Consider the following 27749-nt stretch of genomic DNA (forward strand, 5'->3'; position numbering starts at 1 on the left):
ACACTGTATTTAGTTTTCTGCCTTGGCTATTTTTACTTGATAATACTGTCATGGAATACTTTATTTCTATATATAGAAATCTTTGTTCATTTTTCAGTGGCATTATATTTCATTGTGTAGCTATACTAAAGCTATTTTAGCTTATTCAACTGGTCTCCTATTGATGGTATCTAAGTTTCCAATCTTTTGCTCATGCAAATGTCTTTTGGTTGGGTTTGTGTGTGTGTGTGTGAGTGTAATTTAGGTATGATATCCAGTTCTGGATCAAAGGGTAAATGCATATGTAATTATATTAGTTATTGCCAAACCCCCTCATTTGGTGTCATAACTTTTATTGCATGTCCAGCAGCAATATTTAAGTCCCTTCTTCCCTTACCAATCAAATATGTTGTCAGATTTTTAGATTGTTGCCAAAATGATAAGTGAAAAATGACGTTTTAGTAGGGGGTAATTTGCATCTCTCATTATGGAGGGGGACTTTTTTTAAATATGGAAGGCTCATTGGCATTTTTTCCCCCTGAGAGCTATATTCTTGCCCATATAATATAGGGTTATTGACTGTTTTAAAAGTCCTTTATGAATTAGTTATTAACCCTTTGATACAAATTGCCAGTATTTTTTTCATATCATTATGTTTCTTTGCTTTATATATGTTCTTGTTTTCCTGTTTTTGTAATGCAAAGGTTTATTTTATGTAATCATATGTATCTTGATTTTGTAAAGGTATTTCTCATAGAAACCTGTGCAGTAAAAATATTGCTTCATATTTTAAGGGTATTTTTTTCTGCTTGGTTTATTTCTACTTTATCATAGGTTATCATTTATTATTTAGTGAAGTTGCTTGATTTGGGGCCAGTGTTGTTTCTTTCTTTTTAACTTTTTCTTTTTTAATTTGAAAAATACCACATCAGTGAGTAGGAAATGAAGAAATGATTGACATCCTTATGTCATGTTGTTTTTTTATCAGCTTTCTAGCCCAAATTTTATGTTCTAAATGGTAGAGTGGTACTATTTTTTAGTCAGCATATGTATAACACTTTCCAGTTACATTAGTTAACTGGAAAAGCTGAGCCTTTAGGTTCTTTTCCCTGAGCTATTTTCCCAGCTGAAAGCGTTTATTTTCATGGCAACAACCTTAATTTTCTTTGCTTTGAAAATACTTTAAATCCATTTGGAAGTTTTGGCACTGTGCAGGACAGATGGCCGTGTTTCTGAGTTGTACTTGTTATGTAGCTGGATGTCAATTGTCCTTTGGGCTGAAAGGACTTCTAGGGTTTATATTTTTCATCTGGGCTTGAGAACCAATTGGCTGTTCCAGCTCTGCAAATCCCTAAGTTTGGACTCTTCATTCCTGCTTGGGAGCCGACCAGTTCTTGATCTCATTCCTTTCTTTTACTACCTAGCCAGATGTGTCCAACAGTAAATGACACCTAACGCTGGAGTCCCATTTTCCAGCCTCTTTCTTTAGATAACAAGTTTATCATGTCCTGAGTTAATGCCAGTGGCAGCTTTACCAAATGTTCCTTACTACATAATAAGGATCATTGGTCTTCTCTTCTGTGTTAGCAATCACCTCATCACCTATCTGTTAAACTAGTCCCATATATTTCAGGTACTTGCTTTAGTGATGCCTTACTTTTGCTGCTAATTCTGACTCGGTGAAGTAGGCTAGGTGACATTGTGGTAACAGACAGCTCCAGTGTCACAGTGGCTTAATGCAGTCAGCTTGCTTTGCTTCTTGTAGCTCCAGTGCAGCAGGGATCCACATGACAAGCTCCAGTGCAGCATGTGCTTTCACAGATGCTGGAGCAGTGGGGAGGAGCATGGCCTAATTGAGCTCCTGTTCTCAAAGCTTCCACCTGGAAGTAACATGATTTCTGCTCAATTTTGCAATGCCAGAACAAGTCATGTAACATGCCTAAAGCCAAAGAAACTGAAGAAGTTCAGTCTTATAATTTGCTTAGAAGGTAAAGAGCAGAAAATATTTTATGAATATCACTAATGGCTACCATGCACATTAAAATCTTTACATGTTCCATGTACTTCCTGGAAACCTCCCTCTTGGTACCTTTTAGCCACCTGTTACATTCATACTCCCTGGGTCAGTGTCATCTCCAGATTTCCCTATTTCCTAGATCCCTTGTTTTCATCATTCTTAGCTTACTCTTGAGTATAATACAGCTGTTGCAGCTTCCTAAGAAAGCTGTAACATGGGGGTTAAATATATTTTGTATTTGCATATTGGAAAATGGCTTTATTCTAGTCTTATATTTGACTGTTAATTTGGCTAGATGTAAAATCCTGTGTTAAATCCATTTAACTTCAGAAGTTTGAAGGCGTTGCTCTATTATCTTTTAGTGTATGGTGTTATTTAGAAGTTTGATGCCATTTCCCCTGTCTTTTCCATGGGACACTTCTGGTCCCCTTCCAAACTTTTGGGATCTTCTCTATTTCTAATGTTATGAAATATCACAGTGCATCTCTATCTCTGTTTCTTAAAGTGCCTTTCGCTGGACACTTTTGTAGGTTTGTTCAGTCTGGATATCTTGACCTTCACTTTGAGGGAATCTTTCTTGTATTGTTTCTTTGTTTTCTGCCCCAATTTCTCCTCTTTCCCCAGTTACTTCTTTTTCGAATCTCTGTTACTTAGATGTTTGACATTCTAAAATTATTTTCTAACTTTCTTAACTATCCTTTCCTGTTTTCTATATCTTTACCTTTTGGGTCTAATTCTCAGACCTCCCCCCCCCCCCGTTTTTTTAGTTTGGTTCTTCTATTTTTAACATTTATTTTTCTTGGTCTCTCATTAGCTCTTTTTTTATATAGTACCTGTTTGCAAATAATATCAGATTGAAGATTTTTCTTCCGCTTTCTGAAATTGGATTTGTTTCTTATGGATCTCTCAAGCCCTTTCCCCCTTATTTTTCTGTTTCTTTGTTTTGGTTTTTCTCTTTTATGTGCCTGGAGCTTGGTGATTGGTTGTCTTTGTTAGAGGTTGAGCTGATGGCCTGACTTTTTAGATGGAAATCCTCTCAAATGTCTGCATCTGGAGTTCTTTAACATTATTCAGTCCTCAAGAACACTCCTGCCTCTAGCCTAGGTGGATAGAGGTTGATATATGCCTGACTGCTGATTTTGTGGGAGCAGGTATAGGTACCACATTTTAGGATGGAGACTTTCTGCTTATTCCCTTGTGTTTCTTGGAGCTCCTTATTCCAGCCACTTATTATGTTTGGTGACCTGAGTCTAGAAACTCAGCTGCAGTCCTCCAGAGGATAAACCTCCAGTCTCCTTCCTGCAGTGGGTGAGGATGTACTTTCCTGACACTGTAGGCTGAGAGGAGAGTTCTAGTGTTTCACTGCATTGTGTGCAGGCTTTGAATCACTGTTCTCATTTCTTAGGTTCTCTACTTAGCCCCATCCTCTGTGGAACCTAGTGGATGCTAAGTCTCATAGTTTTGTGGGGCCAGTTACTCTGCTTCTAATCTCTTTCTGTGTAACCTCCTCCTTTTTGCTAAGTCAGTTATATTGTTTTGCCTTCTTTGTCCTTGTAAATTAAAACCATTTATAGCATTACTGCAGACAGTCTGCCATTTTAAATCAGAACTCTTGACTTTTTTGTTTCCATGTTTCTAGATAATTTTTCATACTTATAATTTTTAGCTTGTACAGTTTTACATCAAGGTAAAGCATTTAATTAGCCATCTCATTACTGTTGAACACTTAGCTTGACTCTATAGTTTTTTGTCATGTTGACTAGCATGACCCTAAATACCTATATAGTGTTCCAAAATCTTTTGCATTATTTTTCTGTATAGTTTCTTAGAACTGGAAGGGATTGTGCAACCCACTTAATCCTGCTCCCTCCTTTTACATATGAGGAATCTGATGTTAAATAATATCCCTGTGGTCAGACAGCTCCTAAATGGCATGGTTAAGACTTGGATCCAGGGAGCCTGGCCCCAGAGTCTGTGCTCTTCTGCGTTTCCATTGAGTTGAGCCTTAATTAGCTAAATACCCTCACTTCATAAAGTGTATTTAAAATTCTAGTGTTTTAGTAACTGGCAATATTGAGCATTTTTCTCTATGCAAATATGTTAATAAACCTTTTTTTCCTTTAGTTTGTAGTCTTTCATCTGGCAAATTTGGGACATTACTTAGTGGCTCGTGGGACACAACTGCTAAAGTCTGGCTGAACGACAAATGCATGATGACCTTACAGGTACAGTAGTTCTGTGTGAGTATTTGATAAAATAGTTAATATGATGATTCTGTGGCAACTTAACTTAATACCCATTTTCCTCACAGGGTCATACAGCTGCCGTTTGGGCAGTAAAGATATTACCTGAACAGGGCTTAATGTTAACTGGATCAGCAGACAAGACTATTAAACTGTGGAAAGCTGGAAGATGTGAGAGGACTTTTTCTGGTAAGATCACAGTAGACAGCTTTTGTAATCTCATTGCTTCATATTTGCACAGATGATTTTTTTTTTAAATTTAGAAGTTTTAAAGTGATACTTGAAAAACATCAATGTATTTCAGCCATTTAATTTGGGTGAGTATAAATTTTTCTGACAGTTAATATGTCATATCTTTTTAAAAGCTGTACTGAGCTCTGTCATAAGACAACCAGCTATGGGCTAATAAATAGCTACTTCAAAAGCTATAATATGGCTATGTGCTTCTATGTATGTTATTTATGTAACTTTTGGTACTCAGTTACGTTTTGGTTGTCATTTGAACAATTTAGCCTGAAACTTCCAAGCATAAGTCTTACTAAGTGTGGGTCAATTGAGTTACCTTCATATGTGAGGACAACCTCACTCATGCTTTTATTAATATTGAAATACATTGTTTAATAATAAGAATTTTCAGGCTTTGTTTACGGTGTACTTCCAGGTGAGTAGTCTTGTAAAACCTCACCTATTAAATAACTCCTAAAATGAGGAATTGGCTGTCTAATATTAGTACTGATGATTTATTTGTGTGGCACTTAAATTTTTGATGTGATTTTTGTTTGTTTTCCCTTGCTTCTATTTATTCCTTAAAAGTTGATCAACATCCTGGATAATACTGCAAGAAGTCCCTTGTGCAGATAAAACTATCTGTAGGTGGAAAATGGACAATGAGTTATAACAAAACATCCCTCTGTTTCTGCTTCCATACATATACTATATGTGTCAAGTTTTATTAATCTGTTATAGGGAATCTAAATCAGCAAACACTGAGCATGGGAAAGCATTAGACGTCTGATCTCCTTTATTAGATTACAAACTTCTGAAAATGTTTTGTCCTTTTAAAAAACATAGTAGCAACATCTACAGTGCCTCAATTAACATTGAAAAAATTGAATCTTTTTACGTTTTTAAAAACATTTAATGTCCTTTGAGAGGAATAAATACATACACGTATATATATCTAGTTATACAATTAACACAAGTTTTAATTCAATAAATTCTTGCCCTTTTAAAAAATCAAGTCCGTAATTTTTATTTTATCATTTTAATACCTGCATTTATATAAATTAAGAAATATTTCCCTTGGTAAAGCAGCAGTGTTTGGCTTTATATGTTTTGGTTGAATCAAAAGAGTAAGAGAAGTTGTTATTTGAATCAAAAGAGGTAGGAATAAGAGGCAGGAAACTTGAATTCTTGCTTTAGCTCTGCCACTAATTGTGTGGTTTTAGATAAATTAATCTCTCTCAACCTATTTCACATTTGAATAAAGTTTGTCCTATGATAGATTTTATTTCAAACTCTTAAATAATTGCAATCTTTTTTTGTAATTCTGGTTTTTCTTTTCTTGGTGCTTTATAAATACTAATCTTAGTATTATGTAGTGAGAAATTGAGGGGCTATTTACTTTGTTATTCATAATCTGTTATATTTGAGTATTGTGTATGTTATGAATAATAACTCTTGTTACTGGGAAGGAAAAGTTGAAATGAATTCTCAAGTAAAAATCATGGGGGAATGTCCCTGTCAGTCCAGTGGTTAAGACTTCACGCTTCCACTGCAGGTGATCAGGTCTGATCCCTGGTTGGCATGCCGCACAGCCAACAAATAAATAAAGGATTTTCTTTAAACAAAAAAACAATTGTGTGGATCAAAATCCTATTTCTAGAGGCTTTTAAGAAATAATGTAGAGAAGATATGCTAAATATAAAATAACTTCCTAAGACTGGTGATTAAAAAATACTGCCAAAACTACACTACCAATTTGGCTACCAGGCTTTTCTAAAGGGAAAAAAATGTATTTCTCTAACTTGAAAATCAGTTTTTAATATTCACTGGTATGTTTAATAATGTTAGTAAATTAAAATACATAGAGCCATCAACCAAATGATCCATTTTTATTGATTTATATATATGTATTTTAATACAGGGCATGAAGACTGTGTAAGAGGCTTGGCAATTTTGAGTGAAACAGAATTTCTCTCCTGTGCAAATGATGCTAGTATTAGAAGGTGGCAAATCACTGGCGAGTGTCTTGAAGTATTTTATGGTCATACAAATTATATTTATAGCATATCTGTCTTTCCAAATTGTAAAGGTAAGATTGTCTTATACTACATATTTAAAATTCTGTGTTGAGTGTTATTCTGTCCCATCTTGAGGTTGGGGAGGTGGTGCAGAGTGCTAATGGTTTAAATCAGTTTTCAGTTTACTAGCTGTAACTTGAATAATTTAGTAACTTTATTTCATAAACATATTTTTCCTAAGGAGAAAACTGCATGATCATCTTTATATTAATTCAGACTTGATGGTTGTGTTGTAAAAAGTTCTTGGGCATCTGAAGAAAGATTTCATATAATTTATTGGTGTAAAGTATAGTAAGATGTGAATATACAAAAATGTAATTTTTTGAGGTTGTGTATGGTATAAGTGACATATACATAAAATTTAGAACTATAATTTATAAGTACTTTGGGGTTTAAAAATCAATATGCCAAAAAAAAAAATCAATATGCCTATTTTAAAAGGTAGTGTATATAAATGTACTGAATTTTATTTATCCAGGCTAATTTTTCCTATATTCATTAATTTTAGATTTTGTGACAACAGCAGAAGACAGATCTCTGAGAATATGGAAACATGGGGAATGTGCTCAAACAATCCGACTTCCAGCTCAGTCTGTATGGTGCTGCTGTGTGCTGGACAATGGTGACATTGTGGTTGGTGCGAGGTATTCACATTCTAGTCAGTCAATCAATTATATGTGTGTAGGCCTTAGGTAGGGTGTACAGAGATAAGCCATAGAAATTTCAGGTGAACTGGGAAGATCACAGGCACATTTGTGTTACTAAACAAAACAGTGGTAGGTATAACAGCTTTTGCATTAATGATATATGATATATTACATTAGTATTGTATTGCAGGTTGTACGGTTGAAACCTGAAATGAGAGAAGTTAAAAATTGCTGTGGGCAAACCTTTTGGAGAAGAAATTTGAATTGGGTTTTGAAAGATTATGAATAAAAACAGCAAAGAGAATTTGTATCAAAAATAGAAGTACAAGTAAAGTGTGGCATGGGACCAGGAGTGATGAGTGTGGGAGATGAAGGAAAATGGTGGCGGATCAGTTCTAGGGAGCAGTGGATGATAGTAGTAAGATGGTAGGGTGGGGCTTAATTATGAAGAACCTGGAATCCCCGGCATTTGTTAGATTCGGTGCTTGGGGTTAAAGGGTTACAGCTCTTGAGTAAGAAGTGATGAACAGAACTTAGGAATTATTAAATATGTAGGTTAGATTTAACTATTGGTGACAGTAGACAGGGAACCAAATTAATAAGCAACTGTAGGAACAGGCTGTAAAGTTATGAAATATTATTACTCCCATAGTATTAATGGATAAAGGACCAAAAAATGAGATAATGCAGAGGGAAAATGATCAGAAAGGGGATGAAAGAAAAGGATAAAGTTTCAAAGTTTGAATGAGTAGAAGTCCACATTAATAAAAATGGAGAAGTGTGAGAACTGGTCTGGTGAGAAAGGTGATAACCTCCCGGGATCTGTGCTGTTAAGTCACACTCAGGCAGTTGGACTAGATCCCAGTGTAACGGCTGAGACTGCAGATCAAGATTAGCACCAGACTTCCAGAGACCAGGGATAGGGCATCTGAGAGAAGGAAGAAACAGAAGGGAAGGAGCAGGACTAAAGGCTGAATTTGTGATACACTGTGGATAGAGAAAGAGAAGCCCGTAGCCAAAAGCAGAAAAAACAATCCAGATGTTGAAATTCAAACTTGGAAAAAAAAGATTCTGGAGGCCAGTTGTGATCAGTGTCAGTAAGTGTATGAGGGGTTAAGGAATGAAAGGTTAGAAAAGCTTTTGGATTTGCTTTGAAAGATGTTAGTAGTGACTTTTTTGACATCACATTTTGATAGAAAATGATAGGAAGAGGTAGTAAGAGGAGACAAAAAGTTTTTTGAAGAAATGGATAGAGGAAAGGGTCACAAACTACTCTGGCGTTGAAGGCAAGGGGAAAAAGAGAGCGATAGCTGTTAAGAGAATGCGGGGTCTACTAAAGCATGTGTGTTTTACTCCTTGGCTGGGTCAGGGTTGATATGTTGGTTTAGTTATTTTCACCCTAAACTTATTTAAAATCGAAGAAAAATAAAGTGATAACATTTGCTGTTAGTACAAGGTTAAGTAAGAAAGTTCACTATAGAGCTGAGTGAGATTAATACAGTTGAAACTGGGTAACTTGCCTCCCTCACCACAAAATTTTGAAAAGAGAAATTATGGAAACCAAGTCATTTTCCCAAGAATAGAAATTGGGCCTGCCATCTAGTCCAGAGGTGAAGTTGTTTTTTTTCTTGATTGGGGTAACATTGCTAATTAACGGCATAGCATGGACAGGCTCCGTGTGTTTCTAATGAATGGATATCGAGCATCTCGTATTTTCTAAGCCTTACGTTGGGCATTTGAGCCCTTTGTAAGTGAAACAGTTCACCACTCGTCTATACCATAATACCTGCGTAATACTGACTTTGAAAGTGTATGCTATATCTGTAGCTTTTTGTGATGGTAAATATTTAATTTGGAATTGAAAATTGTGTTAAGTATATATCTCTTTGTTCTTTGCCAGTAACTTTTTTCTTAAAAAGTCTTTTTCCATACTTTCTGTTGCTTTGGAAAGTAGAGAGTAGTGTGCTGAAATCAGCATAGTTCTATATTCAGCAATAAATATGTAGTAACATTTTTCATATTCACATATACAGATTATTTTTGCTTTGGATCTTTTAAGTGTGATAATGTTAATACATTGTGGTAATGACTTAAAATCAGTTTCTGTTTCATTACAGTGATGGTATTATTAGAGTGTTTACAGAATCAGAGGATCGGACAGCAAGTGCTGAGGAAATCAAGGCTTTTGAAAGAGAACTCTCTCAGGCAACCATTGATTCCAAAACTGGTGACTTAGGGGACATTAATGCTGAGCAACTTCCTGGGAGGGAACATCTGAATGAACCTGGTAAATATTTCAGTGTATCTAGTAGTAAAAAACGCTACCATGTTTGCCTTTTGTAATAATGAGTGACAGGAAAAAAAGATTGTTTTGTTAAGTCATTCAGTATTATTCTCATTGCCAGGTACCAGTTTCTGAGAATTTTTATTATGCATGATCACAATGAGAAACCATATCCTTTTTGCCTCTGCCTCATAGTTTAAAGACTTTGAGCTAAGTTCCCCGTAAGCTTAGGAATCTTTTTTTTTTTTTTAATAAATCACCTAATACTTAGTTCATATATATGGTAGGTGTTTAGAAGTCACTTATTTAATAACTTTTGGTTGACTGGATTCTCTGAGAGGCTGTATAGACTAAAAATGAGTTTAAATAACGCAATTTCTGCTTAATGAGTTAGGCATCATTTGAGCTTAAAATCAGGACAGTGGTTGTCTCAAATGAAACCTTGTGTTGGATGGATCCATGATCCGTTGGTCCATCGATCCCTGGGGGTTCTGAGATCCTTTCAGGATATCCATATGGTCATAACTAGCTTTATAAAAGAGAAATGTTATTTGACTTTTAACACTGTGTTAACATCTACATTTATGGTATAAAAGCAGTGATGGGTAAAACTGCTGGCTCCTTAGTACACAGATCAAGGCACTGGCACCAAACTGTTCAGGTAGTCATGGTGTTCTTCACTGGCATACAGTTGTTGTTTTTAAGAAAAAATGCATCTGCTCTTAAGAATGTTCCTGAAAAAGCATTAAAAATTGCATTTTTGCCCTTTAGTACATGTCTTTAACGTTCTGAGTGGCAAGATGTAAAGTACACCTACAGTATACCAGAGCAGCACATGCCTCCAGGATAAGTACTTCTGCAGTCATTGGAGTTGCAGGCTGAACTTTCCCTTTTTTCATGGAATGCCACTTGTATTTCAAAGAACACCTGTAGTTATTCAGACTTAGGTATTTGGCAGGCCTTTTTTGGAAAATGAACAAAATGAGCATGTCACTTTAAGGAAAACAATTGACAGTATTTGTTGCCAAAGATAAAATTCAAACTTCCAACTGAAAATTGAAATTTTGGAAGACTTGTAACATCAGTGGTAATATTAACAAATGCGACTTTTTAATATTGAATAATAAAATGTGTAGTCATATGGAAGATCTGCATAGATCAGTGATTTAATCAGTGTTTTCCAGATGACCAGTTTGTGGTCTAACAGAATCATAAATGACTAAAAGAACTGTTCAGAGTTTGATGGACCAATGAATTTTAGTATAATAGAGCATGACAAGTTCATTGATATGATTTTAGATTCTAAATTGGTAACCTTTTAGGATCTGCCCCTGTAGAATATCCACATTTTTCTGAAAAGGCTATTAGACCAGTGCTCTCTTTTCAACTGTATTATCCGTGTGATGTGGGATTTTCTTGATATACTTCAACCAAACAACAGATTACAAAGGTTAAATGCAGGGGCAGGTATGATAATCCAGCTCTCTTCCATTAAGAGAGAAGGTAAAAAGATTTACAAAAACATACAACAATGCCAGTCTTCTTACTAAATTTCTAAAACTAATTTTTCATTAAACTATTACTTATTCATTATGTAATGGATCTGTTGGGCTTCCCTGGTTGCTCAGTGGTAAAGAATCTGCCTGACAATGCAGGAGACGCAGGTTCAATCTCTGGGTCCAGAAGATCCCCTGGAGAAGGAAATGGCAATCTACTCCATTACTTTTGCCTGGGAAATCCTATGGACAAAGGAGCCTGGTGGGCTACTGTCCATGGGGTCGCAAAAGACTCAGACACAACTTAATGACTAAACAACAATAACAAAGAGATTAATTATTGTTTTCCATGAAGTAAATATATTTTTCATTCTTCTCATTTTTAATTTCAAATTCAGTAAATCAACTGATACAACTCACATAAAAAAAGCTGTTTGGGTTTCTGAAACCAAAGTTTGAATACGGTCATATCATTTCATGTTTTTAATATTCTTATAGTTCTTTGCAAAAATGTAATCTTTTTGTCCATGCATATATACACATTCAGTAAATATTTACTAGGTAATTACTGTGTGCCTGGCATTGTTCTAAACCTACAGAATACAGAGTCTTTTCTCACAAATTTATACTCTACAGGAGGAGGCAGATAATTAAAAAGTAAGTAGATATACAAGTATGTCAGATAATGATAAATTCTATGGGAAAAGTAAAACAGGAGTTGAGTTTTAACAAAAAATAAAACAGGACTTATAAATTCAGTGGTCAGGAAATGTATACTACTTAGGATAGCACTAGTTGCTATAACAGATAATTCCTAAAATCTCAGTGGCTTAACACAAGAGAAGGTTTATTTGTTGTACATTTAGAGTTCAGTTGATGACAGGGTATCCTGGAATATGTACTCCTCTAAGTCATTCAGGTGCCCAAGCTGAAATCACCATCTTCAGCAGGTGCTTGCAGGGTCCCCTTGGTTATAGACATTCAATCACTAGATAGTATAGGAGGGGAGGGTAGAAAATGATGGACTAGGTTTGGAACCAGCATGTATCACGCCCTGAAGCTGAAACTCTAGTACTTTGGCCACCTGATGCGAAGAACTGACCCATTGGAAAAGACCCTGATGCTGGGAAAGATTGAAAGCGGGAGGAGAAGGGGATGACAGAGGATGAGATGGTTGGATGGCATCACCAACTTGACGGACATGAGTTTGAGTAGGCTTGGAGAGTTGGTGATGGACAGGGAAGCCTGGCGTGCTGCAGTCCATGGGGTCGCAAAGAGTCGGACATGACTGAGCGACTGAACTGAACTGATATCACACCCACCCAGATTCCACTGACCATTACTCAGTATGTAATCTCAGGACTCCATTGGAATTGGAGCAGGAATCTCTAGAGGACAGCTAGGTGTCTCTGACACTTGAGAATGTGACTTTCAGGTAAAGTTCCTAAAGAGGCTCGGAAGCAAATCTTGCCAACATCTGTGTGGAGAATTTAATAAGCACAATAAACAGCCAGTGTAATAAGACTCTAAGGGGCTCCAGGGCCTATAGTAGGAGGCCATTGAATCAGTCCAACTAAGAAATAACAGTGGCTTGTACCAATAGGTAGCATTGGAGATGGTGAGAAGAGTTAGTTTTTCTAGCTATATTTTAGTGATAGAGCTGATGGAATTTGCTGTAGGATTAGAGTTGAGATAAAGGAATCACTCTTCTACTCTTTTTGGCCTAATCAGCTAGAAGAATGGAGAATCATTTACTGAAATGAAGTATTGTCAGAAGACATTCATTAATAAAACTCGTTTTATTTTTGATTAGCCAGCTACTTTTTTAGTAGAATCACATCTTTTTAACCATCCTTTATTTAATAGAGTTTCCTTTGAAGCATTATTTTCTTTTTGGCCATTTTCTAGTAGAATTATGCTTTAAAATATTTTGTTTAATAAATATTTATGTATAAACTTTAACATTAAAAATTTTCAATCTAAATGTTTGTAAATTTTACTCTGCCATTCTCTGACTCACACAATTTTTATTTTAAGGTACTAGAGAAGGACAGACTCGACTAATCAGAGATGGAGAGAAAGTCGAAGCCTACCAGTGGAGTGTTAATGAAAGGAGGTGGATAAAAATTGGTGATGTTGTTGGCTCCTCTGGTGCTAGTCAGCAAACGTCTGGAAAAGTTTTATATGAAGGGAAAGTATGTCAACTTCTGCTTTCTAATTACTATTATCTTAAAAGCATTTGACAAATTAATGGTTTTGTTTCCCTTTGCCCATTCTAATAAAATTTTCTTTGGTATTTTGACATGTAAAAATACATTTCAATGGAGAGATTCTCTCTCAGTCTTTGAGTAGATTTTTTTTTTTTTAAGTATCTTTGCATGCAGAGAGAGCTCCTTTTGTGACGGATGCATTGGCCATGATTTGCCTTTTGGTAGTTACATGCATAAGCTATTCCCGACCATTTTGGGTTTGACAGTTCTGTGCCATCTTTCATCTCATGCTTCATGCCCAGCTATATTTAACTTGACAGACCATGAGGGACCCTGCAACGCTGTGCTTATAATGCCGGCATGTGTTTTATGAACGTGTTTTCAACAGCTAATACTTTTGGCCTTGAGATCAACTAATTGCCAACCAATCTTTGGTTTTACAGTTAATGTGTTGTCATAATCCATCCCCTAAGTCTACCCCAGGGAACTACCATTCTTACAGCACATGCAGATGGTTGCTATTAATCGTTAATCTGCCTAGTAGAAGTTTTAACATTGTGCTTTGGAGAAAGTTTTAACACTATCATTATTAAAATAACTCTGTGTTATATATGTCTTTAATATATATGAACAGACAGTAATCATTTATATCCTTTTTATATTCCCATTTAAGGAATTTGATTATGTTTTCTCAATTGATGTCAATGAAGGTGGACCATCATATAAATTGCCATATAATATCACTGATGATCCCTGGTTAGCTGCATACAACTTCTTACAGAAGAATGATTTGAATCCTATGTTTTTGGATCAGGTGGCTAAATTTATTATTGATAACACAAAAGGTCAAATGTTGGGACTCGGGAACACCAGTTTTTCAGATCCTTTTACAGGTAAGTTAGGGTTTGTGTTAAGTAAGTCTTATATATTAATACTCCCATCAGTGTTGATTATCATTTGTGTGTGTGTTTAAACACCTATTATGATTAACTATTTAAATAAAAAAATAAAAATACAAGATCTACAGCAGGTATTTTTGAGCTTCAAATTATATAGTAATTTTGTATTTATAGAAATAATTGTAAATTGTTCTCTTTCAAAAATACAGCCACACTGTAAACTAAATAAAATTAAGAAACTAATTCAGCCATTTGAAATGAAAAGAAGCTTGTAAGTTCCTTCATGTTACTGCTTCATGTTATTTTGGTGAAATTTATTAAATAGAAATTCTGTTTTCACATGGGGCTAAACTGGTTATAGTTATGCATCAAATCTAGAACTGAACTGTGGGTAATTTTAGTTCATGTGTTATTTGTATTCCTCATGTTCATTTTAAGTCACTTGTTTATTACATAATATGCAGTGTTTAAAGTGTTATAAATGGGATTAAGTTTTCATGCCAGGAGTATTATAACCCCAGTAGTATTAGTCTTGAGTCCTTGAGTGGAGTTTAATTCTAGAAGTGTTAGCCCGAGTTCTAGGTCCTGGAAACCGAGGCTATGGTATGGGAGGAAATACAATTCTCCCTCTTGTCTTAAATATAGGGCCAACCCTAAATAAAATTTTGGAATTGACACTTAATTGTTAAATGGGTTCCTGTCATTTCTGACCCCATCTTTCATATGCTGGTGTTTTTCCTTGTTTTACAAGGATTGCACATTCTGTTCTTGTCTCAGATCTTTTTTTTCTTCTTCCCTCACAGACTCTTCATGCTCCTAAATCATCTTCTCTCCTTCTAGTTCAAAATTCTATTGTTCCTTCACATCGTAGAGTTAATCTCAGCTGCATGTTGATTTAAACAGAGGTATCAGACTGAATCACTACAGAACTATAAATAATGGAACCCTCCCAGATGCACTTGACAGAAAAAGAAAAAAAAAAGCATATATCTGTATATTTCTCGTTGGAATATCAGCCTACAGTACAAAAGAGTACTGTATTGTATAAGCTGTCTTGTGGGATAGATAGAGGACAGATGTTAAAGCAGCTGTCTGTGTCTGGAAATCTAAGTCTCCCCTTTTTTGCTCTTCTGAAACTCTTATCAGCATCCTCAGATATATCTTTGGTAGATGCCTCCAGTTATTTCCTTAGAGATACTAACAAATCCTTCTCACATACACCACACATTTGTAAAGGAATAAATGGGAAATCTGTTTCCTTTGTAGCACTCATCCCCTTTGTAATTTTCTTCTCCAGTAGGTTGTAAGCTTCAGTGGATACAAGCAATCTTGTTCCCTGCTGGATCTCCACACTGAATGTACTATTTGACACATGAATTAATGAACCTGGAGGTTCTCTAAAAGATTAACATTTGCTGCCTGTGGTTTTGATAGCAACAACAGCAGGAATTCTAGTGAATTTGTATAGGAACAAGAACTGATTGTATGGTATATTATTTAGGTCAGAGACCAACTGCAATTTATCTTTTTATATTTGAATTCCTAGTTATTTTACTATTTAAGTGCAGAAGCTAAGATATAATAAAAAGGATTAAAGTTAACAAAACTTAGAGAATCACTGAAATTTTAGTTTTTTACTAACCAACTGTAAGACTTCTGACGATAACTCGCCTTATTCTGTCTTTTGTTGCCTTGCTTTTTTTTCTCTACACTTAGAGTCTTCTGATGTAAGCAGTGTGCTATTTATGAAAGTCAGAATTCTGGCGTGCTTCAGATTTTCCTTTGTTTACATGCACAGGTGGCGGTCGATATGTTCCAGGCTCTTCATCAGGATCTTCTAACACCCTTCCTGCAGCGGATCCTTTTACAGGTGGGAAGCAGTTTTGATCAATATGTCCTTTTCCCTTAAATGTGTAATATTTTGCATTCTGTAGCTTAACATTTTGAAGATATTATCCAATAACTGGTAATTCCCTTATCTGTATTTCCAATTTTTATGAATCTCCTTTTTAACTTCCTTTTTTTCTTTTTCCTTGAGTACTTTTCTAGCTTTCCCTCCTGACTTTTAATAACATAGTATTAAAATTCATCGTTTACTCCAGTGGTCCTTCCTGAAAGGAGCGCAGCATCATTAAAAGCCTAGATTTTAGAGTCAGACAGACCTTGGTTCAAAATCTGGCTCTACCACTTATGAGAAGTTGGCAAGTTACTTAACCTATCTGAGCCTATTTTTTTTATCTGTGAAATTAGATAATAGGGGAATCCATCACCCAAGACACAGCATGAGTGCTGTCACTGGCGAGATGCTACTGATCATGAGCAGAGAAGGAGCCATGTGAGTCCTGGATGTTGGATGGAGCAGTGCAGTCAAGAAGTTTGCCCAGGCACATTTTGCCTTTAGCATGGAAGGAGACAGTCCACCCAGCTACCCAGGATTAGTCTTCCTAATCTAAGTTATTAATGGCCTTCATGAAGCCCTGGAAGTGTTGGTGTAGCTCTTCAAAGTGACTTTATTTACCAAAGGTATGCATGCCTCAGCATCAACACTACTGGAAAAAAATTGGACTTTAATGCAACTGAAGAAATCTCTGCTTTCAGAATAGCATTTGATGTATTTTATGATGCTATTATTGGATCTTCAGCCAGAGTTCCTGGACAATGTACCAAATTTGGGAAGAGATTCATAGCGTTTATGGTCTCTATTGGTCCTGCAGACTTAGTACTGTGAGCTCTAAAAGTGATACCGTATGGTCCTATCTAAACCATAAAAGGGACCAACACACAACCTTGGGTCATATCATGAAGCTGTGAACTGCTCTCAGTAGGCTTCCCTTCTCCTGAGAATGCTTTGGTGGCCCAGATGCAAATAGCCCTACTCTGTGCAGTGTACCAGTGTACTACAGAAACCAACTATCAAGCTAAATGTTGTGATAGCATGATGGCCATTAAGGAAGTCTTTGGTGACCCTGAAAAGGTAGTAAAGATCTGAAGAGTAGATCAGATGATCACTTTCTCTGTCGGCATACTCAGGCACAGTGATGCCCTGAAACTTAGAACAACAGAGTTCCTGAATCTCGTTAGCAGCTCTTTTTGGAACAGAAAGACTTATACCAAGCTTCAAACAGTACCAACAAAGTCAAGAGAACAACTGGGGCCATCGTAACTGGAGCATGTCTCACTGTTGCACAATATCAATAACTCAGAAGATTCACTGATTATGGAAATATGCAAGATAGCATAATAAAAGTCCAGGAGAATTCTGAAGCAATAGGTTAACTGAACCACAGTTATCAAAAAGATAGATAACAACATTTCCATATTGAGATGTTATAAAAAATCCTGTAGTATATACAAAGTGTTCAGCAAAATGCCTGGAATATATTAATAATATTTAAGCCGTCAATATATGTTAGCTCTTATTATTGATATTGTCCCTCCAATTTTACCAATAGCCCTGGGGCCAGAAGATTTCTGCATATTACGTACAACTTAAGGTCAATCTTAATTCTTTTTTTTTCCCCTTATTTATGGGATGCTTGTTTAAGTTAGTTATTGCAAGGTCCCACCCACAAAAATTCTGATATACTACATTAGTGAGTAGGTTAGAAATACTTATAGTCTGACCCCTTAGCCAGGAATTCTGGTCAAGTGGTCTTTTTTTTTTTTTTTTGACTATGCTGGGTCTTCATTACTGTCCATCGGCTTTTTCTAATTGCAGGGCTGTGGGGGCTCCTCTCTAGTTGCTGTGTGCAGGCTTCTGATTGCAGTGGCTTCTTCTCCTATTGCAGATCATGCTGGGCTCTAGGGTGTGCTGGACTCCAGTAATTGTGGCACATGGGCTCAGTAGTTGCAGCAGCTCCCAGGCTCTAGAATACAGACCCAGTAGTTGTGGCACATGGGCTTAGTTGCTTCATGGGATCTTCCTGGACCAGGGATCAAACCGATATCCCCTCCATTGCAGGATGGATTCTTAACCACTGAATCACCAGGGAAAACCCTGATTAAGTGGTCTTGGATGTGGTTTCCTGTTTAGGTAGTTTTAAAAGCTCCCCATGGGTTTCTAAAATGAAGCTAATTTGGAGTACTACTAAGCATTTATGGGCAGGCCCTGGGAATCTGCATATTGAACCAGTGACTGTCATTCAAATTGGTCTGAAAATCACATTTGGTACACTGTAGGACTACATTCTGCCTCATAATGCCTTGGGCAAATTATTCAGCCTTCCTTTTCTAAATTGTTATGAATAACAATGATACCTAATTAATATTTAAATGAATTCCTGCATATAAGATACTTAGCTTGCTAGCCAGCATATCGTGAAAACTCAGCAAATCCACTTACTCTGTGTTCTTCATTATTTTAATGAATCCCGTTCACCTTTGTAGTTTTGTTTTTTAGTTTTGTTTGCTTTTTCTATATCTGTTGCACTGGTTATACCAACTCCTGAATGTTAAAATCAAAGGGGCTAGAGCTCATCTTCCTTCTTCCCACAAAAGCTGATCCAGAACTCCGAACATCTCCAAATTCTGCTGATTCTGTATACTTGTTTTTCCTGTTTCTTTCTTTCAATTGTCAATAAAGCAGCTACAAGTATTCTCAAATGTGAGACTGGGCTACTATCATAGTATCTCTGACTCTTACCTAGTTTCTTTTCCATTTGTCTTGTATGCCAGTTAATCCTGTGTCTATATTTCAATAGAATAGTGTGCACATTTCATAATGGCAACTTGTGACTTCCTCTCCAGTCTAATAGCCTTTGTAATTCATTAAACTTCTATAATTATAGTATATAAGGCATGTAATTACTTGAGGATAACTTCCCTGGCTAATTTTATTGGAATCTAACTACATGCCTGACACTGTTGTAAGCATTTTGCTGTATTAAATTTACAACCCATTTATTAAGCCCGTTTATTAAGCTGTCATTCTGAAAGTGTAACTAATAATGAAAATAAGTCATTTTGTGTAAAGAAGGAGCAGTTTGAACTGTAGTATAATTTGCCATTACCCTGTGCTTACTATGAGTATTATTTCATTTTAGGTGGTGGTCGGTATGTACCAGGGTCTGCAAGTATGGGAACTACCATGGCTGGAGTTGATCCATTTACAGGTACACACTTTTCACTTCCTTTTCTTGTTTTTAGATTTTTAAAATTCATTAGAACTTTTATGTAATAAAAGTTTAAGAAAATTGGCATCTTTTTCTTGCTGGAAAATATTTTATACAGTAAATCAAGACCAGACTTTTGACCTGACTTTTCGAGTGTTCTCAGAATTTTGTCATTACTGCATGCTGGAATCATCTGGGTAGCTTAGAAAAAGTCCTTCAGCCTCATACTCAGTGATGCTCACTTGATCTAACTTTGCTCTGGGTTGAGGTCTTAGCAAGGGTAGTTTTATAATTTTCTCATATGCAACCAGGATGGAAAAGTGCTGTTCTGTGTTAAGGCTGCTTTCCTCAGTATCCTTACAAAGTCTTACTTTGTTCCCACTCTTCCCCTTCATTCTTACATAATGTGTTTAGAATGTTATTTGCTATATTACACATTGAGAGGACTCAGAAAAGAATTTGCTTTTACCATTTAGGTCTGGAATATTTGGCTTTCCCCTGAGCAAGTTTTTTTTTATTCTTAGTATCTAGCATAGACCCCAACACATCTTACTTGTTCATCATTGTTGAATATATACAGGCATGCTTTTTCCTTCTGTACTGGCTGCCAGTAAAATGCAGAACTGAGTTTGTGGTTCACCTCTTGAAAGTTTGAGAGATATCTTCGCATATATATTTCCCTATTTATTATTTTTTTTAATTTATTTTATTGAAATATAGTTGATTTACAGTGTTGTATAACTTCTGTATAGCAAAATGATTCAGTTATATATCAATATATGTTCTTTTTCATATTCTTTTCCATTATGGTTTATCACCCTAGTGGAATTATTAAATATAATTCTTTTGTATTGAATACAGTTCCCTGTGCTGTTCATTCAGCAGGACCTTGTTGTTTATCCATTCTGTATCATTCTCTACCTGCTTATTATTGTATATGAGAAATATAGAGAATATATGTGACATGTTATTGAGCATAATAAAAAATTCATAAACCCACCACTCCACTTGAGAACTAAGTTGGAATATGATTTTATGAGCTATTTTTCATTGTAAAAGTAACATTGGCTGGCAGTATTGAAGTTTAATATAGTGGTTAATTAAGATTAAGGACTCTGGAGTGAGAATGCTTTGATTGAAGTCACAGTTCCACTACTTTTTATGTGTTTTACCTTGAGCAAGTCATTTTGTTTCTGTCTTTTTCTCATTTGCAAAATTATATCTACTTTCTAGAGTTAAAAGAGTTTAAAATTACAAAATATATATAAATAATTTTCTAAGGAATAAATGCTTAGTAGTATTAGTTGTACCTGTTATACTACAAAAGAGTCTTAAATTCACAATATTTCCTCCCATTTTTCAGAAATTAAAGTCTTTTAAGTTTTTATATACTGGACCTTTATCTAAGCCATTGTCATCTCTCACCTAGACTAATGAAATACTGGCCTCTGAATTGGTCTCACAGTGGTCCTCTGTTTAGGCCCCTCCCATGATTAAAGCACTATTATAGCTCCCCATTGATTGTTTTCTCTTGCTTTGCATCACATTCCTTTCTGCCTTTTTTCTGCCATACTGACTTGCTTCAGTGTCTTGAGCATGTCATGCTGTTTTCTACCTCAAGAGTTTGGTACATGTTGTTCTCCTTTGGAATATTTGTACCTTTTGCATTGCTATTTAGACTACTAATTGTTGTTTGGCTTTTCCCCTCCTTTTTCTTTTTTATTTAATTTTGCTATATAGTATTTCCTAAATAGTATTTACTAAATGACCTTAGTTAAACTTCCTGGACACGCATATATGCCTCTTGCTAGATTCTCTACTCTGTCATAAGTTCTCTCAATGCATCCTGTACTTTTCCTTCAGAGAACTTTTCATTGTACTTAATTGTTTGGACAATATTTGATTTGCAGTTTCCTTACCACGTCTAGACTCTTTAACAATCAGGAGTACAGGCAATGTCTTTGATCATGTCAATAAATATTTTATCTTTGGAAGCAATTAGAATTAATTTTGTGCACTTAACTCATTCTTCATTTATCTACCTTCCCCTTTTCTACTTCTGGTATACTCAGAAGATCAAAATGTTTTATTCACATTTTTGCACAATGCCTTAATTTTACATCAGAACAAAAATGTTGTATAAATTAAGATTTGAAATGAAAGTAAGACATAAATTAGATTTAAATTATATTTTAGTTGAATTAGCTTCATTTAACTTTATTTACTGAGTTTTCATCTGGTGGCTATGTTTTGTTCATCATCAGATACAGAGTTAGTGTTCCTATAATGGAGATTTAAGAAGTAAATACATATTCTCTTCAGGAACTTACAACTTGGGAGGGATTTATGAAAATGATTAGAGAAAATGACAGTGCCTACTACATCATTTGGAATGAGAAGAGAGAGATCAGTATGCCTAGAGAAGGAGGAACTAGAAAGTTTCATAATTGTTTTGTATTCTTTGATCTTTTAAAAACTTTCAGTTTAGATTGAATCTTAAAAATATGAGAGAAGTAGAAAATATGAAATGGAAAGGCTTTGTTTTGCATTTAAGCTCCCTTTCCCAAAACTAAAATTTATTATATGAACAAATATAGTGTTCTTGCCTAGAGAATCCTGTGGACAGAGGAGCCTGGTGGGCTGCTATCCATAGGGTCGCACAGAGTCGGACACGACTGAAGCGACTTAGCATGCATGCATGCATTGGAGAAGGAAATGGCAACCCATTCCAGTATTCTTGCCTGGAGAATCCCAGGGACGGAGGAGCCAGGTGGGCTGCCATCTGTGGGGTCACACAGAGTCGGACCTGACTGAAGCGCTGCAGCAGCAGCATGCAGTATACAAAATCTTATATATTTGTTTTCTTTCTGTTTTTTTTTTTCTGAAGTTTGTTGTTATTTTATTGCATGCACTGAATAATTATGTATCTCTAATTTTGATGACAAAAGTCAGAAAAATCTTGCTTTTGGCCACTCGGAATGATTTTCACCTTCCATTCTGTAAACAGGGAACAGTGCCTACCAATCAGCTGCATCTAAGGCAGTGAATATTTATTTTCCTAAAAAAGAGGCTGTCACTTTTGACCAAGCAAACCCTACACAAATATTAGGTAAGTTTATTTTTTAAATTTATTTATTTTTAATTGGAAGATAACTGCTTTACATTGTTGTATTGGTTTCTGCCATACATCCACATGAATCAGCCATAGCCATACACATGACCCCTCCCTCTTGAACCTCCTTCCCACCTCCCTTCCCACCCCACCCCTCTAGGTTGTCACAGAGCACCAGGTTTGAGCTCACTGCATCATACAGCAAATTCCCACCAGCTATCTGTTTTACGTATCATAATTTGTATGTTTCAATGCTACTCTCTCTATTCATCCTACCCTCTTCTTCCTCCACTGTGTCTCCATTGCTGCCCTGCAAGTATGTTCATTAGTACCATCTTTCTAGATTCCATATATATGCGTTAATATACCCTGATAGCTCAGTTGGTAAAGAATCCGCCTGCAATGCTGGAGACTGCGGTTCAATTCCTGAGTCTGGAAGATCCGTTGGGAAAGGGATAGGCTACCCACTCCAGTAATCTTGGGCTTCCCTTGTGGCTCAGCTGGTAAAGAATCCGCCTGCAATGCGGGAGACCTGGGTTCAATCCCTGGGTTGGGAAGATCCCCTGGAGAAGGGAAAGGCTACCCATTCCAGTATTCTGACCTGGAGAATTCCATGGACTGTATAGTCCATGGGGTTGCAAAGAGTCAGACACAACTGAGTGACTTTCACTTTCATACAACATTTAGGTAAGTGTATTTTAATTAAATACTTTTCTCGCATATCCACAGATTCTGAGATGCTCTCTCAAGGCCTTCTCTCCTAAGCATATGCTGGGAACCAGGTGCTTACATGATAGAGATTGTATTTTGGTATTACACAGCTGAGTCAACTAAAAATATACAACCTGATAATGGACATTAATACTTTATAAGAAACCTTACACAAATCTAAGTAAATACTTTTTGATGACTTTACTGAGAAAAAATATTAAAGGGGAAAAATATCAACCCTATCCCCTAAATTCTTACTGTTTTCAGAAAAAAAATAATGAAAATGAACGAGCAAAGCATTTAAAAAGCAAAGATTTTGTCTGTAAATCTGAAACTGCTCAGTTGGCTTTGATTACTTTTTCTGTTAATTTATTATCCTCCAAACAAAACGGCTAGGTTTTTCTTTTTGTTTGCTTTTGACTAAGAGTATTACTAACTCTGCCACAGAGATTATGGTGAAAGTCTATTGAGATAACATAGATATCTGAATATATGACAGTGGTATTACTCTTTTGGGGGGGTGTTGTTTTGCTTTGTTTTATTTTTTGTCATTTTTTATAACATCTTTATAAAAATCATAGGTCTTTTCTTAATTGCTTTTTTTTAACAATAAAGAAGTATATACACACTTTTAGGCAACTTGTCATTTTTAAACTCTTGTAGAGATCTAAAAGATCTCTTACTTTTTGCATTCCCTAAATAAGATTTGTTTTAATACTCAGTTGCTGCTGCTAAGTCGCTTCAGTCGTGTCCAACTCTGTGCGACCCCATAGACAGCAGCCCACCAGGCTCCCCCGTTCCTGGGATTCTCCAGGCAAGAACACTGGAGTGGGTTGCCATTTCCGTCTCCAATGCGTGAAAGTGAAAAGTGAAAGTGAAGTTGCTCAGTCGTGTCCGACTCTTAGCGACCCCATGGACTGCAGCCTACCAGGCTCCTCCGTCCATGGGATTTTCCAGGCAGTAAACAGCTTTTAATGCCAAAGAATTATGAAACATCCAAGTTTCCAGTTACAAATGGTAAAAATTTTGAAATTTTAACTTCTTTATTCTTTGAAATAAAGATTTTTGACAAAATAATGTTAGAAGACTCAAAGTAACATTAATGATGACAAGAATGCTGATATTGAAGTTGCATGTGAAGAGTTTGAAAGAAATTGTTTCATGAAATGTGAATATAGTGGGAAAGGCAATATTTCCATTAAACGCGTTTAAATAATGTGGTGTCAAATGTACAGATGGAACTAAGTCAGTGAGTTAAATATTAATACACATTTAGCTTTTTGACTGGGCTTCCCAGGTGGTGCCAGTGGTAAAGAACCCGCCTGCCAGTGCAGAAGACTCAGGAGACACGGGTTCAATTCCTGGGTTGGGAACATCCCCTGGAGGAGGGCATGGCAACCCATTCCAGTATTCTTGCCTGGAGAATCCCATGGACAGAGGAGTCTGGTGGGCTACTATCTATAGGGTTGCAAAGATTCAGACACAACTGAAGCAACTTAGCATGCATGCACGCAGCTTTTTGACTATATCATTGTCAGTCATAGAAGTTGATGTAAGTTGGCTAAAAGTTATAAATTTTCTCAGTGAGAAAGTAGGGGATTGATTTATATGTGCTATCTAATACTACTTTGAAAAGCATTTAAAATGATAACAAATATAGTATACTTAAAAACTTACTCAAAACAAAAAGCTTAGAAGATCTTAGAGGATAACAAAGAAATCATCACAGTAACCTTTCTTTTTCTATACTGTACTTAGCTTAAAAATACTCACAGGCCTTATTTTATGGTCTTTGATAATTGCTGTGAAAAATCTTACCTCCCCATGGTGTGTGATAGTGTATTCTTGTTGAAAACGTTGGCATTTATGTATTATATGTGGCTAATTACAGTTAGAGAATACTGATGGTTTGGATTTGGTTCTAGGTAAACTAAAGGAACTTAATGGAACTGCATCTGAAGAGAAGAAGTTAACTGAGGATGACTTGGTACTTCTTGAAAAGATACTGTCTCTAATATGTAATAATTCTTCAGAAAAACCCACAGCCCAGCAACTTCAGATTTTATGGAAAGCTGTTAACTGGCCTGAAGGTACAAAAATACTTTTAAAAATGTAGCCAGGAAGCAGAGAGTGTATCTTTTTATTCCTATCCATACTACTGGTGTTTTAGATTAAATAAAAGTTAAGGTGGTAGTTGAAATTTGCATTGAGAAAAACTTTACAGGATTCACTGTACCACTCTCGTCCATAGTCTTCTCTGGTCATATACCTTAGGAAAATCTGAAAGTAGTGTGATGATCCCCATACATGGACCATTTTGTACACTCTTCCAGAGCATTTGTGAATCCCCTGCGAGTCATCCATGAAACTCTTTGTGACCTGTTAACCATAGGCTACAAACATTTGCTCCAAGTATTTTTTCTCTTATTTAATTTACTTAATTCTTTTTTATTCCAAAAGTACCCTCTTTCCTATTGTTTTTTCATATGATTGGTTTATTGGAGGAAAAAAACCATTTTTCTTGCAGAATGCCCCATATTTTGAATTTGACTAATCACTTAATGTGTCCATCTGTCTCTTGTTTTTCACGTTAGACATAATTAGATTCTGGTTCAGTATTTTTTTCAGGTGAATATCCTTTATAAATGACGTTGCATACTACCTTTATATCACAGGGCCCATAATTTCTGCTGTTCTCACTTTCAGTGATAATAAGATTATTTGGAGCATTCGTTCTTGTTCAGTCTCTCAGTTGTGTCCGACTCTGCAACCCTATCGACTGCAGCACGCTAGGTTTCCATGTCCTTCACCATCTCCCAGAGTTTGCTCAAACTCCTGTCCATTGAGTCAGTGGTGCCGTTCAGCCATCTCATCCTCTGTTGTCCCCTTCTCCTCCTGCCTTCAGTCTTCTCTAGCATCAGGGTCTTCTCCAATGAGTCAGCTCTTCACATCAGGTGGCCGAAGTTTTGGAGCTTCAACTCCAGCATCAGCACCTTCCAGTGGTGGCTCAGCTGGTGAAGAATCCGCCTGCAATATGGGAGACCTGGGTTTGACCCATGGGTTGGGAAGATCCCCTGGAGAAAGGAATGAAGAGAATACTCCAGTATTCTGGCCTGGAGAATTCCATGGACTGTATAGTCCATGAGGTCGCAAAGAGTCAGACACAACTGAGTGACTTTCACTTTTCCTTTAGGATTGACTGATTTGATCTCCTTACAGTCCAAAGGACTCTCAAAAGTCTTCTCCAACAATATAGTTTTAAAGCATCAATTCTTCAACACTTGGTATGCTCTCAACAGTATGAAAAGAGCATTCATTCACTTGATGTCTATCCAGTCCCTTAACTATATATCTCTCTACCAACATATATAAGCATCCTATTAGCATTTGTCAACTAGAATTCTTTTATAAAGAACTTTCCCTCCTCAGTTCTTTGGTCTTGTTTTAGGATTTTTTTAAAAGCGAGTTCCCAATCCTATTTTTTTCCACAAGGATTTATTGGATACTCACTGTATGTCAAGCTATCTTAATAACCCAGGAGAGTTACCATATTTTAAAGCAGATGTGATCTTACAGCAATAATTACAGCCTCTATAAATATGAAAAATCAGTTAACACAAAATTTAGAAATATATGCAGTTTGTAAAGCAGGTATATGATTTTTAACGTTTAATTTTTTAACAATAAATTTTTCTTTTTCACAGATATTGTCTTTCCTGCCCTTGACATTCTTCGGCTGTCAATTAAACATCCCAGTGTGAATGAGAACTTCTGCAATGAAAAAGAAGGGACTCGGTTCAGCAGCCATCTCATCAGTCTTCTGAACCCCAGAGGAAAGCCAGCAAACCAGCTGCTTGCTCTCAGGACTTTTTGCAATTGTTTTGTTGGCCAGGCAGGACAAAAGCTCATGATGTCCCAGAGGGAATCACTATTGTCCCATGCAATAGAACTGAAATCAGGGAGCAATAAGAACATTCACATTGCTCTGGCTACATTGACCCTGAACTATTCTGTGTGTTTTCATAAAGACCGTAACATTGAAGGGAAAGCTCAGTGCTTGTCAGTAATTAGCACAGTCTTAGAGGTTGTACAAGACCTCGAAGCCACTTTTAGACTTCTTGTGGCTCTTGGGACACTTATCAGTGATGATTCCAACGCTGTACAATTAGCCAAGTCTTTAGGTGTTGATTCTCAAATAAAAAAGTATGCCTCAGTATCAGAACCAGCTAAAGTAAGTGAATGCTGTAGACTTATCCTAAATTTACTGTAACAGTGGGGTAGGGGACTGAGATTTTAAATTGCTTTTTGAGTGTTTTTTTTCTGTCACATTTCACATGACTGATTACAGATAATGAAACAAATGCTGTGGATTAAGTAAAATTTCAGATCCTGTAAAGTGGGATAGTGGGGAGAGGGGAAACAAAGGAGAAATAAAATTTTTGCACTGATGAACTGTGAAATTTTCCTGTGTAATGTGGGCAGGTTTTTAAGAGCTTTAGAGATAAATTAAGAATGAGCTATGACCACCAACAACACAACTACAGTGGCAGAATTCCCTTACATTAGCCACCTGGAAGAAAAGGGCTTTTACTTACGTAATCTGCTTTTGCTGTTATACTTGTATACCCCAGATTGTTATTTGTTGGTGGTTGTCTTTTATTTAATTTCCACTCTACTCGTTTTCAATGGCAACCCACTCCAGTACTCTTGCCTGGAAAATCCCATGGACGGAGGAGC

General features: G+C 36.2%; 1 protein-coding gene across 4 annotated transcripts in view; it reads left to right on the forward strand.

The window, feature by feature from the left end:
• The window catches only part of PLAA (phospholipase A2 activating protein), a 37857-nt gene extending 10396 nt beyond the window's left edge, over window positions 1-27461 (forward strand). For 3 of the 4 annotated variants that reach the window (XM_081497980.1, XM_081497997.1, XM_081497989.1), the window contains 12 exons: window positions 4121-4221; window positions 4308-4428; window positions 6386-6553; window positions 7051-7186; window positions 9307-9476; window positions 13007-13164; window positions 13853-14072; window positions 15877-15948; window positions 19121-19189; window positions 22197-22298; window positions 24938-25102; window positions 26717-27461. In XM_081497980.1, coding sequence (XP_081354106.1) covers window positions 4121-4221; window positions 4308-4428; window positions 6386-6553; window positions 7051-7186; window positions 9307-9476; window positions 13007-13164; window positions 13853-14072; window positions 15877-15948; window positions 19121-19189; window positions 22197-22298; window positions 24938-25102; window positions 26717-27282 — 2048 coding nt within the window. In that variant the 3' untranslated portion in view covers window positions 27283-27461. The remainder of the gene's footprint in view (window positions 1-4120; window positions 4222-4307; window positions 4429-6385; window positions 6554-7050; window positions 7187-9306; window positions 9477-13006; window positions 13165-13852; window positions 14073-15876; window positions 15949-19120; window positions 19190-22196; window positions 22299-24937; window positions 25103-26716) is intronic. The other variant, XM_081497985.1, reaches the window with a different exon arrangement.
• The last annotated feature ends 288 nt before the right edge of the window (window positions 27462-27749 follow it).

This window comes from Giraffa tippelskirchi, chromosome 1 (genome assembly GCF_054371585.1).
Source record: "Giraffa tippelskirchi isolate mGirTip1 chromosome 1, T2T-mGirTip1v1.2.pri, whole genome shotgun sequence".
NCBI classification, from domain to species: domain Eukaryota; kingdom Metazoa; phylum Chordata; class Mammalia; order Artiodactyla; family Giraffidae; genus Giraffa; species Giraffa tippelskirchi.